The 17260-nt window shown below is 37.2% G+C and overlaps 1 protein-coding gene across 1 annotated transcript; it reads left to right on the top strand.

Moving 5' to 3' along the window:
* Positions 1 to 247: 247 nt before the first annotated feature.
* ABCG3 (ABC-2 type transporter family protein) lies at positions 248 to 16069 on the top strand. Its single transcript, XM_039038816.2, has 12 exons — positions 248 to 456; positions 1304 to 1988; positions 2086 to 2165; positions 2431 to 2717; positions 3631 to 3802; positions 3925 to 4038; positions 10684 to 10812; positions 11774 to 11965; positions 12233 to 12319; positions 13879 to 14151; positions 14275 to 14382; positions 15563 to 16069. The coding sequence occupies exons 2-12, from the start codon at positions 1517 to 1519 to the stop codon at positions 15812 to 15814; spliced, it is 2166 nt and encodes a 721-aa protein (XP_038894744.1). The 5' UTR covers positions 248 to 456; positions 1304 to 1516; the 3' UTR covers positions 15815 to 16069.
* Positions 16070 to 17260: the final 1191 nt, after the last annotated feature.

Here is a 17260-nt window from a genome sequence, read left to right as displayed (position 1 = left end):
AAGAAAAAAAGAATGCATAAAATTCAAATAGAAAAAGAAAAAGAATCAATAATGAAATGAACACTTTTCTACCTTACCTTTATTAAATTCAAAGCGTAAGTGTTGGGGGAGCTCAAAATCAAATCATTATGTCCGCATAGAAAATGGAAGTATTTGTAATAAATAAAGAAAAAAACAGGAAAAAGAAAAACGACAAAAAGCCAAAATTAAGGACATAGAAATAAATCCAAAAAAAGGAAAAAGAAAAAGAGATGCAAAACAGAGAGCCAAACTGGAGGAAAGCGGGTCAAACCAGAGGATCCACTTCCCTTAACCTTACCTATACACTTACTTCAATACTTCAATTCAGTCTTCTTTCTCTTTCTCTTTTCTCTGTTTCTTTCTTTTATCAAACAACAAAGACACCCATTTCTCCTTTCTCTCTCTTTCCCTCTCTGTTCTTTGGCTCAGATCCAGGTCTCTTTCTTTCTTTACCCTCTTCAATGCATTCATTAATTTCCCATTTTTTTTTTGTTTATGTGGGTTTGATTCTGTTTATGGGTTTCTGCACCCTGTTTGAAAGCTGAGAAATGGAAGAAAGTGATGAAAAGAACATTAAGGAATGAGTGTTTTTGAGTTCTGTTTTACGTTTAATGGGGTTTTTGCTTCCTTTTTGGTCTCTGTTCATGAATAATCCCTGATTGTTTTTCCCCTTTTCTTTTTGTCTGTTCTGCTTTGTTCTGCTTTTCTGATTGTTTGGAATAGAATGTGAAGTACTTGCATTTCTAATGAAGGGTTGTGGTTGAGAATGTTTTTGTTGAAGTTTTGGATGGAGAGAATGTGTTTTTGGGCTGTATGTTATTAGTTCAAGCGGTGGATTAAAGTTTTATTTGCTGGTTTGGTGGATTTCAACTTAACTTCAGCACTCTTTTTTGCAACTGAATATTTTATTGTCTTGAAGAATATCGAACTCTTGATCTCTTAATGTCTGCCTATTCTTCTTTTCGCTGAGTGTATGCACATGGATTTGTTCTACTGCATCAAGAAGTTTGAGCTGGATTGGAGTTTCAGATTTTGTTGGCTTTTGAATATCATGAAATGTAGTGAAATCTATTGAGATAAAGATATTATCCATAATGAAAACGCATTCTATTTCTACAAAATGTTTGTCTTTAACTCAAACAGTTTAGGGCTCTGTAGTCAGGTGAACAAATTTATTAGCTCACGTTGTTCACTAATTCTTCAGTCAGAAATGCAATTGTTAATATTAAGTTATATTCTACCATTAATCGTGAAAACTAATGTAGCCTGTATCACTTTGCAGTTTCTTGAAAACAACGGCATATGTCATGTTTTGTGATGCAAGGTTTTCAGCATAATGAAGCAAAGCTATTATATTTTATAAGAACGTAGAGTGCTTCTATTTCAGAAGAGTAGAGTAATTGGGATACGCTGTGGGAGGAGCCAATCGTTGTAGCATGTTTTCTCATACTTGAAGTTTTAGACATTGGAAGCAATATTTTATGAGAAAAATATTATGGAGGAAATCCAGTCTCAATCAGATAATTATAGGTCTTCATCATCTTCAGCAAGTAGTCCAGTGAGTAGAGTACCTTCGAGTAACTTTTTTTACTTGCGAAAACCTGGTTCACTTCGACAGCCTATCTCCTTTGAGGATTCACCAGACTGGGAGGAAACAGATATAGATGTGAGGATGGAGGAAGGGGGTGACTCCATCAATGTTGCAACCACCCCTGCTTCACCCTCTCTCTCTAAACTTAACAGTTGTTCCTTGCCATCCCCTCCATTACCAGAGGGTGCAGGTGTTGCAAGAAAAATTTCTGGGGCATACATTGCATGGAAAGATTTGACTGTAACAATAAAGGGGAAAAGGAAGTATTCTGACAAGGTTGTGAAAAGTTCCAATGGTTATGCATTGCCTGGAACTATGACTGTAATAATGGGTCCAGCAAAATCAGGGAAGTCTACACTGCTAAGGGCACTTGCAGGTCCCCAGCTGACTATGCATAATAACTAATCTTAAAATTTTCAGATTCTTTTTTCTTTCTCATTTTAAATTTGGGATTTTTCTGGGGTCTATTGTAGGAAGATTACATCGTTCAGCAAAAATGTATGGTGAAGTATTTGTTAATGGAACAAAATCACGCATGCCGTATGGGTCATATGTAAGTGAGATTACCTGCCACTGCATTTTCCCTTCACATCTTTCGTTTTATATGTGATTTTATATTCTACAATCTATGATTTTTATTTCTACCCACCTCAGCACGTTAATTATTTACCATCATTTTAGTTGAGTATTGGTTGTGGCGTCATGATAGGATGTAACATATCTTTTGGTGTTGGAAATGCATGCTAATGATTTCTTGTTTCTTGATTTGGTGACATTACCATTTAATTAATTGATTTCTATTTGCCATAATTTTCTAGGGTTTTGTTGAGAAAGAGACGACTTTGATTGGTTCCCTCACAGTCCGGGAGTTTCTTTTCTACTCAGCATTGCTTCAACTACCTGGTTTCTTTTTTCAGAAAAAGAATGTGGTAGAGGATGCCATCCATGCAATGTCATTAAGTGATTATGCAAATAAGCTAATTGGAGGCCACTGCTATATGAAGGGCCTTCCTAATGGTGAGAGAAGACGTGTTAGCATTGCTAGAGAACTTGTTATGAGACCGCAAATATTATTCATCGATGAGCCACTTTATCATCTTGACAGGTACTATTGATATTGTTCTTAATTTTTATGGACTTTTCTCTGTACTTCATCTACCTATTCTGCAACAAAATGTGAAAATCTGCGACAGTCTTAGATTGCACACTTCATCTTACATATTCATTAGGCACAGTAATAGTCAATACACAGAGAAATCTTGTTAATGTTGGTGTGATGGTGTTTGTTTTGAGCATCATTGTTTAAAGTTTAAAAAGCAAACTTTTATTTATTTTTCAGGATTTTAAACCTTTTTTCTTTTTTTTTAAAAAAATGATGGTCAAGAGCAGTAGGAATGAGGGACAAAAGAAAGGACCTCATGGAGTGGTAAGGAATGAGAGTATGAGCACTTCATGATGTGCTATTTCAACAGAATTTGTAACGATTTATCTTTGTGATGTTAATTCTTGTTTAGGAGCTTTTGTTTAGGAATTGGTTTAAGATTGGGATTTTAGTGATTGTACATTTATGTATTTTATCTGCAAAGTTTACTGTATCCTTGAAGGAATTCTAGCTTTGTGACTTTCAAATATCATTGAAAAATTTAGATTTCTCAGTTAAAAAAAAAAAAAAAAAAAAGAACAGAAAAAAAGAAGGAAAAAATAAAAAGATAGGGAGAGAGAGTAAATGCATGCACATGTGGAAAGCTAATCAAGTGAGTAGAGAGCTAGTTGCCCCTATCTTTCTTTTCTATTACATTCAGTAAAGAAAAGGGAGAGAAAGGGGAGAAAGTGCTGGTTTAATAGTCTTTATCATTTGTCTTCATTATGACACTTATTATGACACTTACCTTGGTCTCCATGAATGGTTATGGTGACAAAATGGCGGCCATGGCAAGGGCTTAATTGACTTGAGGTTGCTGAGCTTCCTGCCAATGCTTTCCTTGAGGTTGTTGAGTTTGTTGATTTTCTTCTTTCAGTGTATCTGCACTTTTAATGATGGTGACATTGAAGAAACTTGCAAGCACTGGTTGCACTCTTGTTTTTACCATCAACCAGAGCAGCACGGAAGTATTCGGCCTTTTTGATCGAATTTGTTTGCTTTCAAATGGAAATACACTGTTTTTTGGAGAAACACTGGCTTGCTTGCAGGTAATATTAATGTGCATTGTGTGAGCATTCCCCGCTGAAGCATTTTGTGGGGAATCATAGCTTCTAAATAAGTATCTTGTTTTCAGTGGCTAATATACATATATATTTTTTTTCTTATGAAGCATTTTGCTAATGCTGGATTCCCTTGTCCAATCATGCAAAGTCCTTCTGATCACTTCTTACGAGCAATAAATACAGATTTTGATAGAATCATTGCAATGTGCAAGAATTGGCAGGTAACTCATTCCAGTCTTGTTTTTATTTATTTATCTGTTTTCTTTTAATAGGTTTGAAATATTGTTTGAACATTTTTCAAAGTCAAGGTTAATGATTATTTAAGTCCATCTATAATCTATCATATAATAGATGATGAACTCTATGATGGGAAGGAAACATATTTCTGTGAGGATAAATGGATAGGGGATAGGACCTCTGCATTATGTTTCCTTATTTATATCATTTGTCTTCAATGAAAAAAAAATTCATCAATGAAGTCTTGGGTACGATGGGGAGCTATCTCTCTCTTGCTTGGATTCCACCGATCTTTTTCGAAAGGAAAACGACAGATGTCATGACCCTTCTATCTTTGATCAGAGGTTTGAGTTTTGGATATGGAGGAGGGCACTTTTGTAGTCTTCACCCCACTGCGGGGTTCTCTTTTAGTTTGCTCTTTTGCCACTTGTTGGATCCTCTTTCTCTAGTGAGTCTTTTCTGTGTGTAGAAAGTGAAGGTTTCAAAGAAGGTAAAGTTTTTCGTGTGACTGATTATACCCGCAGAAACGTTAAAAACTCATGAGTTCATCAGAAAACTCAATGAAAACTCATGAGTTCATCTTTACACCATCAAATGTAATTTCCTTTTAATTATTGGTAATGTGTATGAGGAATCAAAAGAGATATTGTTGGAGGTAATTTAATTTATCACATTTAAGCCCCTAGTTAGTAGTCTCCATTGAGAGACATTTGTTTCGAAAATCAGCTTGTAACTCTAGGGGTATTTTAGTAATTGTTTGTACTCTAGGGCTTCCCACTAGTCTATTTATTTTGTCTATTCTCTTGTATTTTGTGTATCAGAATTAATAATAAAAATCAGTCTCTATCGTGTTTTTTCTCCCTGATTTAGGGTTTTCCACGTAAATCTTGGGTTTTTTTCTTCCTCTTATTTTCAACATGGTATCAAAGCATGGCCACGAAACCCTAGCCATCATTGATGAAAATAGACCAGATTCTCCATCAGCAACCTCCATTGGAACTAGTCAGGAAGCCGATATCACCAAAGCCGTTCTGGAAGCCATGGAACAATACCTCCAAGCCGTGCTGCCAAAAATAATCAAATTTGTTTAAGACCCAAACCCTAATCAGCCAAGTTCTAGCCATCCATCCCTAGCCGACCAGATCCCAACCGAACAGCAAACAGTCCAGTCGCTCGACCCCGACGTTTTCCAATCGCTTGATCCCGGCGTTCTCCAGCGACTTGACCATTCCCAACCGCCGCGAATATTCCAGCCGCCCAAGCCCAACGTTTTTCAGTCGCTCGACCACCCTCAATTGCAGGGTTTCCAGCCGCACGACTGTAGCCGCACCTCCTTATCGGTCGACCCAGCCGGTGCGACGAGCCAGCCGGAGCAGATCTCGCTGATCGCAACTTCTTATTAGCGGGCAGATTCAAAGTGTTTCCGGAGAGCTGCTGTGGTCGAGCCATTCCAGGAGAAGTCAATAAGTCCTTATGCACCGGTCTTCTGCCTGAGTGGGTCGATTGACCCGTCGATCTAGCTGTCTGCTCCAATGGCACCGGTGGTTGGATCTACACATCAGCCTTGCCGGGGGTCTACAAGTGATCTCCAATAGCGTTTTGCCCATCTACAATAGCAGATTGCAGATTTCGAGACAGTTCTTGAGACAAACTCTTAACCAGATTTCTCGGCCAACATACCAGTATACTTTAAAAACCTGGTAAATTCTTTCCCTATTTTACCCACTACAAATATTTTGTCTGGATCCATGGGAAATTCTGCAGGGTTTATTACTGGAGAGAAATTGAATGGCCAGAACTACTTTTCCTGGTCTCAATCCATCAGAATGGTCTTGGAAGGACGTCATAAGTTTGGATACTTGACTGGAGAGATACCTAAGCCCGTTCAAGGAGACTCTCAGGAGCGGATCTGGAAAGGAGAAGACTCGCTGTTGAGATCTGTTCTGATTAACAGTATGGAACCCCAGATTGGCAGACCGTTACTCTATGCTACAACTGCCAAGGATATTTGGGATGTTCAACAACTTTATTCACAGAGGAAGAATGCATCCCGGCTCTATATGTTACGGAAACAGGCACATGAATGTAAGCAAGGCACTATGGACTTAACGTCTTATTTTAATAAAATGACTCTTTTGTGGCAGGAGATGGATTTTTGTAGGGAGACAATCTGGAAATGTGCTCATGAGGAGCACAGTATGCAAAAATTGAAGAAGCAGATCGTGTCTATGACTTCGTGGCCGGTCTAAATTCGAAGTTTGATGCCGTTCGGAGTCGGATTCTGGGGCAACGCCCTACTCCCTCTCTCATGGAAGTATGCTCAGAAATACGTCTGGAGGAAGATAGATCAACTGCAATGAATAACCCTGTCATTACCTCTACTGATGCTGCGGCTTTTGCCACTAAGTCCTCTAGTACTGATGGCGATAAAAGGCCCACTCCTGCTTGTGAGCATTGTAAAAAGCCGTGGCATATAAAGGACCAGTGTTAGAAGCTACATGGATGGCCCCCAAACAGTAAATGTTGCCAGTCACATGACAAATCAACATCTGGACGTGCCCTTGTGAGTGACTCCGTAAATGAGAATCCTCAGCAACCCTCAGCAGATAGTACGACCAGCCTGAGTACGATTGGAGTCAATGCCATCGCCCAGTCAGGTAATATCCAGTCTTTTGGTCTTATTAGTATTAACGGGAAAAAAACCTTGGATTGTTGACTTAGAGGCGATAGATCATCTTACTGGTACCTCTGATTAGTTCCTCTCATATTGTCCAAGTGTCGGTAACGAACAAATTAGGATTGCAGCTGGGTCGTTCACACCTGTTGCAGGAAAAGGGCATTTATCTTCGTTTGAGAGTTTGGTTTTGCGAGATGTTTTGCATGTTCCTAAAATTTCATATAATTTGTTATCCATCAGTAAGATTACAAGAGATTTGAATTGTCAGGCAGTATTTTCACTCGACTCTGTTTTATTTCAGGATCTGAGCTCGGGGACGATGATTGGCACTGCCCGGCATGATAGGGACTCTACTTCCTGACTGATGATGCTTCCACTAGGAATGATTATAGGACTAGCCTTGTCTCTTTAAATTTTTCTAATTCTGAGAATAATTTTCTGTTATGGCATTACCGCTTAGGACATCCAAACTTTCAATACATGAAATTCTTATTTCCGCATTTATTTCGCAATGTTAATATGTCTTCTTTAAACTGTGATGTGTGTATTCGTGCCAAACAAAGTCGTGTCTCCTTCCCAGCCCTATAAACCATCCAAACCCTTCACCTTAGTCCACAGTGATGTTTGGGGTCCTTCACCAACCACTACCTCCACAGGGAAACGCTGGTTTGTCACCTTTATAGATGACCACACTCGGCTTACATGGGTATTTCTTCTCACTGATAAGTCCGAAGTGTTATCTGTATTCCAACAATTCTATGCCACTGTGGAAACCCAGTTTAGTGCCAGGATTGGTATTTTGAGAAGTGACAATGGGCGGGAATTCTTTAACACTTCCTTCCAGGAGTTCCTTGCATCCAAAGGGATTGTCCACCAAAGTTCGTATGCCTACACTCCCCAGCAAAATGGGGTAGCCGAAAGAAAAAATCGTCATTTGGTGGAAATTGCCAGGTCCTTGATGCTATCTACATCACTCCCGTCTTACCTATGGGGTGATGCCATCCTTAGTGCTGCTCACTTAATCAACCGAATGCCTTCCCGAGTCCTCAACTTTCAAAACCCATTAGACTGTTTGAAAGAGTCCTACCCCACTACTTGTTTAGTCTCCGATGTACTACTTCGAGTTTTTGGCTGTGTTGCTTTTGTTCATTCCCACGGTCCAAACCGCACGAAATTTACCCTCCGTGCTAAAAAATGCGTCTTTGTTAGGTATTCACTTCATCAACGTGGGTATAAATGTTACCACCCATCCTCTCGCAAATATTTTGTTTCCATGGATATCACCTTCCTTGAGGATCAACCCTTCTTCCCTGTTAGCCATCTTCAGGGGGAGACATCTAGTGAAGAGACTAACTGGTCCACTTATACAATTCCTTTAGAGTTATCTCCCATTCCCGAACATGTCGGTCCTATCCTCCCTACCAATCAAGTCCCATGGATAACCTACTATACGAAGAATCTCAGGAAGGAAGCAGCGTCACCTGTTGCATCTCCAGCTCCGGTCCATGAGTCAAACCCAACATCAAGTACGTGTATTCCTGAAATTAATGAGATTGATACTTGTACTGAGACTAACGAATACAGAGAGGAAAAAGGAGGAAAATGTGCTAACAGCACCACTATAGCAGATGGGAAGACTACGGAAAATAATGATTCGGACACAGCTCTAGAAAATGTGAGTGATACTAGAGATAATGGTGAAAAGGTGATGTCTGAAGATGAAACCCAGGCAGAGGAGACTAGTGATCACAGTGGAAATTCTGACAGACTAAAGGAGCATGATGCTTCTCTCGATCTTCCAATAGCCCTGAGGAAAGGTATTCGGTCATGTACAAGGTACCCTATGCATAGTTACATGACCTACAGTAACCTGTCATCTAAATTTAGGGCGTTTACCACCAGTTTAGATACAGGGGTGATACCGAGTAATATACAGGACGCAATGGGAACTGAAGTTTGGAAGGCTGCTGTTATGGAGGAGATGAGGGCTCTTGAGAAAAATGGAACATGGGACCAGGTGATCCTACCTAAAGGGCACAAGACAGTTGGATGCAAATGAGTTTTCACTATAAAGTACACGTCAGACGGGACTGCTGATCGGTACAAGGCCAGGCTAGTTGCCTAAGGGTTTACCCAAACTTTTCGGGTAGATTACTCCGAGACATTCTCTCCCGTGGCTAAACTCAATACTATCCGAGTTTTGCCATCAGTTGCAGTTAACAGAGATTGGCCTCAGCATCAACTGGATGTAAAGAGTGCCTTTCTCAATGGAGAACTTGAGGAGGAAGTCCACATGAATCCTCTCCTCGGATTTGAAGATCAGTTCAAACAGCGAATCTGCCAACTGAGAAAATCGCTATATGGGTTGAAACAGTCTCCGAGAGCTTGGTTTGACAGATTTGCCACCTTTGTCAAAGGACAAGGGTATACCCAAGGGCACTCAGATCACACACTATTTACAAAGAAGTCAACTTCAGGGAAGGTTGCCGTTCTCATTGTGTATGTTGACGATATTGTGCTCTTCGGTGATGATGATGATGAAATTGTGAAACTCAAAGCAAAGATGGCCAAAGACTTTGAAATTAAAGACCTTGGGAAGTTAAGATACTTTCTCGGAATGGAAGTTGCCCGGTCAAGGGACGGAATCTCAGTGTCCCAACGGAAATACACGATTGATCTTCTAATGGAAACAAGAATGACTGGGTGCAAACCTACTGACACCCCAGTTGAATATAATTCAAAGCTCAGCAATACTAGTAACAGTGTCCCGGTCAATAAAGAAAGATATCAGTGGTTAGTTGGGAAATTGATATGCTTATCTCATACGAGACCTGATATTTCATATGCAGTGAGTGTTGTCAGTCAATTTATGCAGGTTCCGTATGAGAAACACATGATAACAGCTGAACGCATCCTACGATATTTGAAAGGTACACCAGGTAAGGGGTTAATGTTCAAGAAGTCTGATAAACGCTGCATTGAAGCCTACACTGATTCTGATTGGGCAGAGTCTGTTGTTGATAGAAAATCAACATCTGGGTATTGCACATTTGTTTGGCATCTAGTGACCTAGAGGAGCAAGAAACAGGGAGTTGTGGCCAGAAGTAGTGCGGAAGCTGAGTATCGGGCCATGAATTTAGGGATATGTGAAGAAATCTGGTTGATGAAAGTGTTGTCAAATCTTCATCAAGACAATGAGCTCCCAATGAAACTGTTTTGTGACAATAAGACAGCAATAAGTATTGCAAATAATCCTGTTCAGCATGACAGAACAAAACACGTTGAGATCGACCGACACTTCATCAAGGAAAGACTTGACAACGGAAGTATATGCATCTCTTATGTTTCCTCAAATCAACAAATTGCAGATGTGCTCACAAAAGGGTTATTGAAACAAAGCTTTGACTACTGTGTTAGCAAGTTGGGCCTTATTAATATTTACGCCCCAACTTGAGGGGGAGTGTTGAAAATCAGCTTGTTACCCTAGGGGTATTTTAGTAATTGTTTGTACCCTAGGGCTTCCCACTAGTCTATTTATTTGGCCTATTCTCTTGTATTTTGTGTATCAGAATTAATAATAAAAATCAATCTCTATCGTGGTTTTTTCTCCTTGATCTAGGGTTTTCCACGTAAATCTTGGGTTCTTTTCTTCCTCTTATTTTCAACAGGGTTTTGGAGACCCGCGTTCTACCGAACTGAACTAAGAGCGTTTTAGCTGTTCAAGTTTAACTGATGTGGATAATAGAAATATGAAAAATGAATAGTATTTCTTTTATTAAAATTTTCTGTGGGCATCTGATGCATAATAACATTTGCTAAACATGTGCAACACTTCTGAGAAATGATTACTTTTATTAAACAACTAGTTATTTGAGGTTCGTAATATACTTGGCTATCATCATATGTTTCTCATTAATTGTTTTGCATTTGATTTCCTGTTTGATTGTAACAGGACGACCAAGGGGAGTTTTCATCAGTGAATATGGATACTGCTGTTGCAATCCGCACACTTGAAGCAACATATAAATCATCAGCAGATGCTGCTGCGGTTGAAACTATGATATTGAGACTAACAGATAAGGTATAACATCTTTATATATATATGTAAATAACTGAGAAGTCTCACACCCGTACTGTTTTCTATTACTCAGCTTCTTGGCATGCAGGTCTTCTGGGATAAATTATGTGCTGTGAAGGATAAATTTGGAATTTAGTCCATTTGTGTGATAATTTAAAAGTTTAAATCCTATTCTAGTCCCTAAAAGTCCTATACTTATTTTACATTGGTCAAACTTTAAATTATCTTCTTATATCTCCTGAATTTTGCTTAACAAGCCATTTCAGTCCTTTTTTATCATAACAAAGACCTAGTATAGGCACATTTTTTTAACAGAGACCTAACGTAAGCACATCTTTTGTTTATTTTGTTTTTATGAAAATATTTTTTTTGTGCATTTACCTGATCAATAGATATATGAACTAGCTGAACTAGCTGTTTATGTCTTAGGTTAAGAAATAAATTTGGATCTTGTAAATGATTAATGGAAAAGTAAGGGTAAGGACAAAAATAGTTTTTTTTATCAAAATTAAGAGATTAAACTGGAATGCTATAAATCGAGAGACAAACAAACCACTAGAAATTTATGGACAAAAATGAAATAGGTATGAAAATGAGGGGGACCAAACATGGATCTAAACCTAATATATGCAGTCTTAAATTTTGAAATACACAAGAAAGCTTATTTGGTTATTTTCAGTAAAGGCACCTGTTTATACATTTGTTATAATTTCTTTGACCCCATGATGAAAACATGCAGAAGCACACAAAAGTTAAAACAGCTGCATTACTTAATAAGAACTAATCATTTTCCTTTTGTGCCTGTTTTCTGTACAAGAGCACGCTTTGCTCCAATTTACTTTCTTAAGTGTATGGTGGATTATCTTCCAGATAATTTTACATTCTTCATGATACATTGATGATCATGTTTAATTCAGCTCCAGAGGTGAATGAATTAATATGCCACATGTTGCATCTTCGACAGGAAGGTCCATCTCTTAAAAGCAAGGGAAAAGCGAGTAATTTAACGAGGATTGCAGTTTTGACTTGGAGGTCTTTATTGGTTATGTCAAGGGAATGGAAGTATTATTGGCTTAGGCTTATACTTTATATGCTACTTGCAGTTTGTATTGGTACAGTATTCTCTGGATTAGGGCATTCTTTGTCTTCAGTTGTGGTGAGTATTTCTGTCTGTGAAATATCACAAAAAAATTATCTCTGCTTGTGATAGTGATTGTGTATTCAAGATTAAAAAAAAAAATAATAATAACTAGTAAGATTACTATTATGCTTAAAAAAACCACTCCAAGTTATTGTTGAATATGGGATAGATTTTCATTGCCTGTTATTGGTACTTAGTAAAGAAAAAGAACTGTGTATCCAATTTATATTATTTAATTTCTATACATTTCATTCCTTTTTCGTTTTATTGTCTTAAATGCAGACAAGAGTTGCAGCAGTTTTTGTATTTGTTTCATTCACTTCTCTTCTAAGTGTTGCTGGAGTACCTGCTCTCATGAGGGAGGTTAAGGTAATACTCTCAGGTGTTATTTAAGAATGCAAATTATTTTCACGGTCTTGAATTATAATTAATTAAAGGCATGATTTATTATCTCATCCGTCTTGGAGTTCATAGAAGCAACTATATCTGTCGTTCAGGAATGTTCAATCTCAATATTGGTGTCATCCTCTGGGAGTAGTGGATCTAATTTCACTCAACTCCTGATGAATAATATGGTAGTATCTATACGGTGTTGGAGAAACTATTAGGAGTATTCCAGGGCTATTATGTGTACATATTAGTCCTTAGCTAGGGACATTCAGAAGTTTAGAGGTGTAGTTAGAATTAAAGTGGATTAAGTGCTTAGAAATAAATGTATTTTTAGAATAGTTATATTAGTGATATGAGCCCCTCATATATATATATATATTGTATTAGTGTATAGCACACTCCTTCTGGGTCAGTTCCAATATCCAATTCTTTGATAATTATATCTTCCAATGGTTGGAAGACTCTTCTTCTGTAGGTTCCTTCTTTGCTGCACTTTGTTGCTTTTGGGTGCGGTCTCCTCTACTCAGTCTCTAGGTCTTTCATTAGTTTGGTCCTTTTTCTTAACATATATACATGAATGTGTGGTTTCTTATTGAAAGAATCGACCCTCTTGAGTGCTTAATAGAGAGGAGTTTGTCATCGAGAACATGGTCAAACTAAGGGAAATATGTTGGCTTGAATATTAGCTAGTGCGTATCAGAAATCAGTTTATAACTAAACTGAAAAGTTCCAGCTTTTAACACACAGAACGAGCATTACGTTGATGCAATTTTAAACAAAATAAAAGATCTTTCAGGTAAACGTCCCTTTTTTAACACACAGAACAAGCATTATTGGAACAGTATTTTCCGGGTTGGGGAGGGGGGAAAAGGAATCAGTAGAACTTTTTGAGGGGTTGACTGATCTGCGAGAGAGTTGTGATCCCTTTTTCATACTTCTCCTTGCGTTTCCATGCATACATATTTTTGTAATTCTTCTTTAGGCCTTATTTTGCTTGACTCGAACCCTTTCTTGGGTTCACTAAGCTCCTTTTGGGGTGGTCTCTTTTATTCCACTTGTATTCTTTCATTTTTTCTAAGAAAGCTTGGGTTTATATATATAACTTGGGCCTTGGGATACACCTTGCACAGAATCTTATTTCAACATATTTTAAATTCTTACTGGTGACCTTGCAGCAGATATATAATATTAGTTTTAATATCAAAACAATATATGGAAAACTGCTGAAAATATAGGGCAAGAAAATATTTTTAAGTATAGCAAAATGTCACTGTTTATTAGTGATAGTTTATTGCTCACTGATAGAAGTCTATTGCGGTCTATCACTGATAGACAGTGACATTTTGTTATATTTATAAATAAGTTGGTTCATTTTTCTTTATTTGAAAACATCCCATAAATATAAGTCGAAAGTACTCATATTTATAGAACCGTTGTTGATGCGTTTTTCATTGATGTGGTCCATGAAATCCTGGGCATCTGAATATGATTTCATCTTAGTCTAATACATCTGATGGAAATGTTTATACTTTTTGCAGATATATACTAGTGAAGAATCAAATTATCATTCTGGCGCATTCGTCTTCCTACTTGGGCAACTTCTCTCCAGCATACCCTTCCTCTTCCTCATTTCTATCTCTTCAAGTCTCGTCTTCTATTTCTTAATAGGACTCCGTGACGAATTCAGATTGTTGATGTACTTCGTGCTAAACTTCTTCATGTGCCTCTTAGTAAACGAAGGACTGATACTGGTTATGGCCTCCTTATGGAGAAATATATTCTGGATCGTTTTGACACTCGTATCTGCACATGTATGCTCGCTTATTCAAGACTATGTTTTGAAAGAAAACATATGTTAACTTCATCTTACTTTTAAGTGTCTCTTCCAATGCCACCGTCCTTGTCTCTAACGGATGATATATATGTCATTTCAGGTGCTAATGATGCTTTCGGCAGGTTATTTTCGAATTCGAAATGCTTTGCCGGGTCCTGTCTGGACATATCCATTATCTTATATTGCTTTCCACACCTACTCCATACAGGTAAGTTTACTTGTGACATTCACTCTTTACTTTCACATATTCAATTTGGTTTACACTCTTTTTTCCAGTTCTGCCTCTGGTTAAATCTGGGTAGGTTCCCTAATGGTTTACTTCTATATAATCCAAGAGTTGCCATTGTTTTAGAAGAAAATGAAAAGATAAAATTTATCCCAATCTTATCTAAACCAGAACAAACCCTTTTTTTTTTTTATTGAAACAACTACTTTCACTGAAAAAAAAAATGAAAGAATACAAGGACATACAAGAAAACCAAGCACACAGAAAAAACCCACTAGAAAAAGGGTTTCCAACTAAATAAGATATTGCTTAGAGAATAATTACAAAAAGTCTTTGAAACCGAAACCTAAAGAGAAACGTGGAACCTCACCAAGGACCAAATTTCACCAATGTCCCTATCCACACCTCGAAAAACTCTATTGTTCTACTCCCCCCAAAGATCCCACAATAAAGCACATACCCTCGCAAACCACAAAAAACAAATTTCTCTTTGACAGGCGGATAGAGGAGGAATTCCTCAGTCATAAAACGAATGCCCCTTTGGCGAGAAATCACAAGCTCAATTCGTGAAAACAAACAATTCCACACCGATCTTGCAAATTGACACTCCTAGGGAAGGTGGTCCAAGTTTTTCTCGGCCTTCTGACAAAGGATAAAGGATCCATTAACTAATCTAAACTGAAACAAACTTTTGCATAAGTCTGATACAATAGAAATACTTTCATTGATGTTTGAAATTACAAAAGATGGGGAGATAGCCCCCAATTCAAAGGAGTTACAAAAGATTTCTCCAATTGGACAACAGAGATACAAAACTATAAAAATGAAAAAGAGAGGACAATTTGCCCCAAGAAACAACAAAGTAATGTTCTCAATAAGTCGATCAAATGACTGCTCCTTGCTTATAGAAAGCCCTTGGATTTTCTCACCTAAAGTGACCAAAAGAAAGGTCTAATAAGATTCAACCAAAGGAGTCCCTAATATTGTATCTTTCTTGTATTCCACATGTTGGCTTAAGAAAATCAAAATGAATGTATTAACTCACATAGGAGTTTGTTTTTTGAACCCTACCAATTATGCTTAAAGGTTGGAAGAAGATTTTATAGATATCATCAATACATGATTTTTGCAATCTTTCATGTATAGTATACTATTTTTACAGGGGCTATTGGAGAATGAGTACCTTGGAAGTTCCTTCGCAGTTGGTGAGGTAAGAAACATAACTGGTTACCAGGCTCTCCATAGTGCATATGAAATCTCTTCTAATACTCACTCCAAATGGAAGAATTTGTTGGTGTTATTTCTCATGGTAGTAGCCTACCGTGTCATAGTTTTTGTTCTTTTACGTTTTCGTGTAGGTAAATTTACGAGTTTGCGTAAAGGTTTTCGTTGTAATCGGGATATGAAAGATTGAAAAATGCGATTTGCCACTAGTATAGCTTTTTGTTTAGATGTCTACAACATTAGTTTTATAGTTTTGTTGTGCACATTCAAGGAATGATGCAAGTTAGTCTCTTCTATTCATTTTGTTTGCAAATTGTAAGCCTCTTCCCTCCTCTTAATCCCTTCTTCCCCTCGAGGGAAAGCTGCTGCTTATTATTTTTATTTACATTGTACAGATATTAATCGAATCGGATTCAAATATATATTTTTCTTCAATATTACATTATGAATGAGTGCAAGAGATTCGAAGCCACAAATAATTAAGAGACATTGATCTTTAACTACTTACAGTATTCTTAGAGATTCTAAAATGGTTAAAATTTCTTGACAATTTCAAAATCACTTGAATCATATTTTTAATAATTATTTTAAATAAGAAATTAATTCCATTGATGTATAAAATTTACAAAAGAAGGGCAAAAGTTCAAGCCATCAAAGTTACAAAAGACTTCTTCAATTGATCAAAAGAGATGTGAGATTGAAAGTATTAAAGTAAGTGAGATAGGAAATATGTTCAAAACAGTTGTTGAAAGAACTTCCCTTTTGTTTGAAAATGTGGTTCCTACAAAATTTCATAAAATGACCCAAATCTCAAAAACTTTTCTATGAATGATGTATTCCTAAAAACTAATTTATGATTGACTTTTTGTCCATGTGAAATACTAAATTTACCTCCAATTTACCTTCAAACCGCTTTATGAAGGATTGTTTACTCCATTTTTTCGCTTGCATCTCTCACTGTGCGATTTTAACTCTTGTTTTCTCTCGTTTTTTCTCGTCATCTCTCATTTTCATTCGAGCGTTTGGCCCCCTTCTCGTCGGTTGTTTGTACACATTTTTCACCGTCGTCAATCTCTCAAAGGTATGTGACTCTTCTCCTTGAATGTATGTTGATATTCGTTTAGGGTTATCGTCGATCGTTTAGGGTTCGTAAAGGTTCACACCTACCTTTTGTTAAACGATCTCTCAACTTTTGTTAAATGATCGTGTATTCGTTCTTAAGAGATTGTTTAGATAATCCTAGGCTAGTGTTTAGTATTCTTTAAATGATCGGTTAGAGAAACGTAAACGATTGTTTAGATAAAGATGTGCGATCATTTAGTTTTATTTACGCGATTGTTTAGTTCTTTGTAATGTGATCGTTTAGTTGTTTGTTACGCGATCGTTTAGGTATTTGTAATACGATGTTTAGTTATTTGTCATGCAATTGTTTAGTTGTTTGTTATTCGATCATTTAGTTTTCTGTTACATGATCGTTTAGTTATTTGTTATGCGTGTAACGACCCGACTCCCTAGGACTCGAGCTAGACCATTACTATACACATGCATGCATAGAATTTAAAATGATACATTTTCATAGGGAAATAAATGCTAAATAAATAAAGTCAAATAAAATATTTTCATTAAAACAAAATAA

This window comes from Benincasa hispida, chromosome 8 (genome assembly GCF_027475165.1).
Source record: "Benincasa hispida cultivar pf3 chromosome 8, pf3_genome.v1.1, whole genome shotgun sequence".
NCBI lineage: Eukaryota > Viridiplantae > Streptophyta > Magnoliopsida > Cucurbitales > Cucurbitaceae > Benincasa > Benincasa hispida.
Note: the sequence above shows the minus strand (reverse complement) of the source record. Positions and strands in the feature narration are given on the sequence as shown.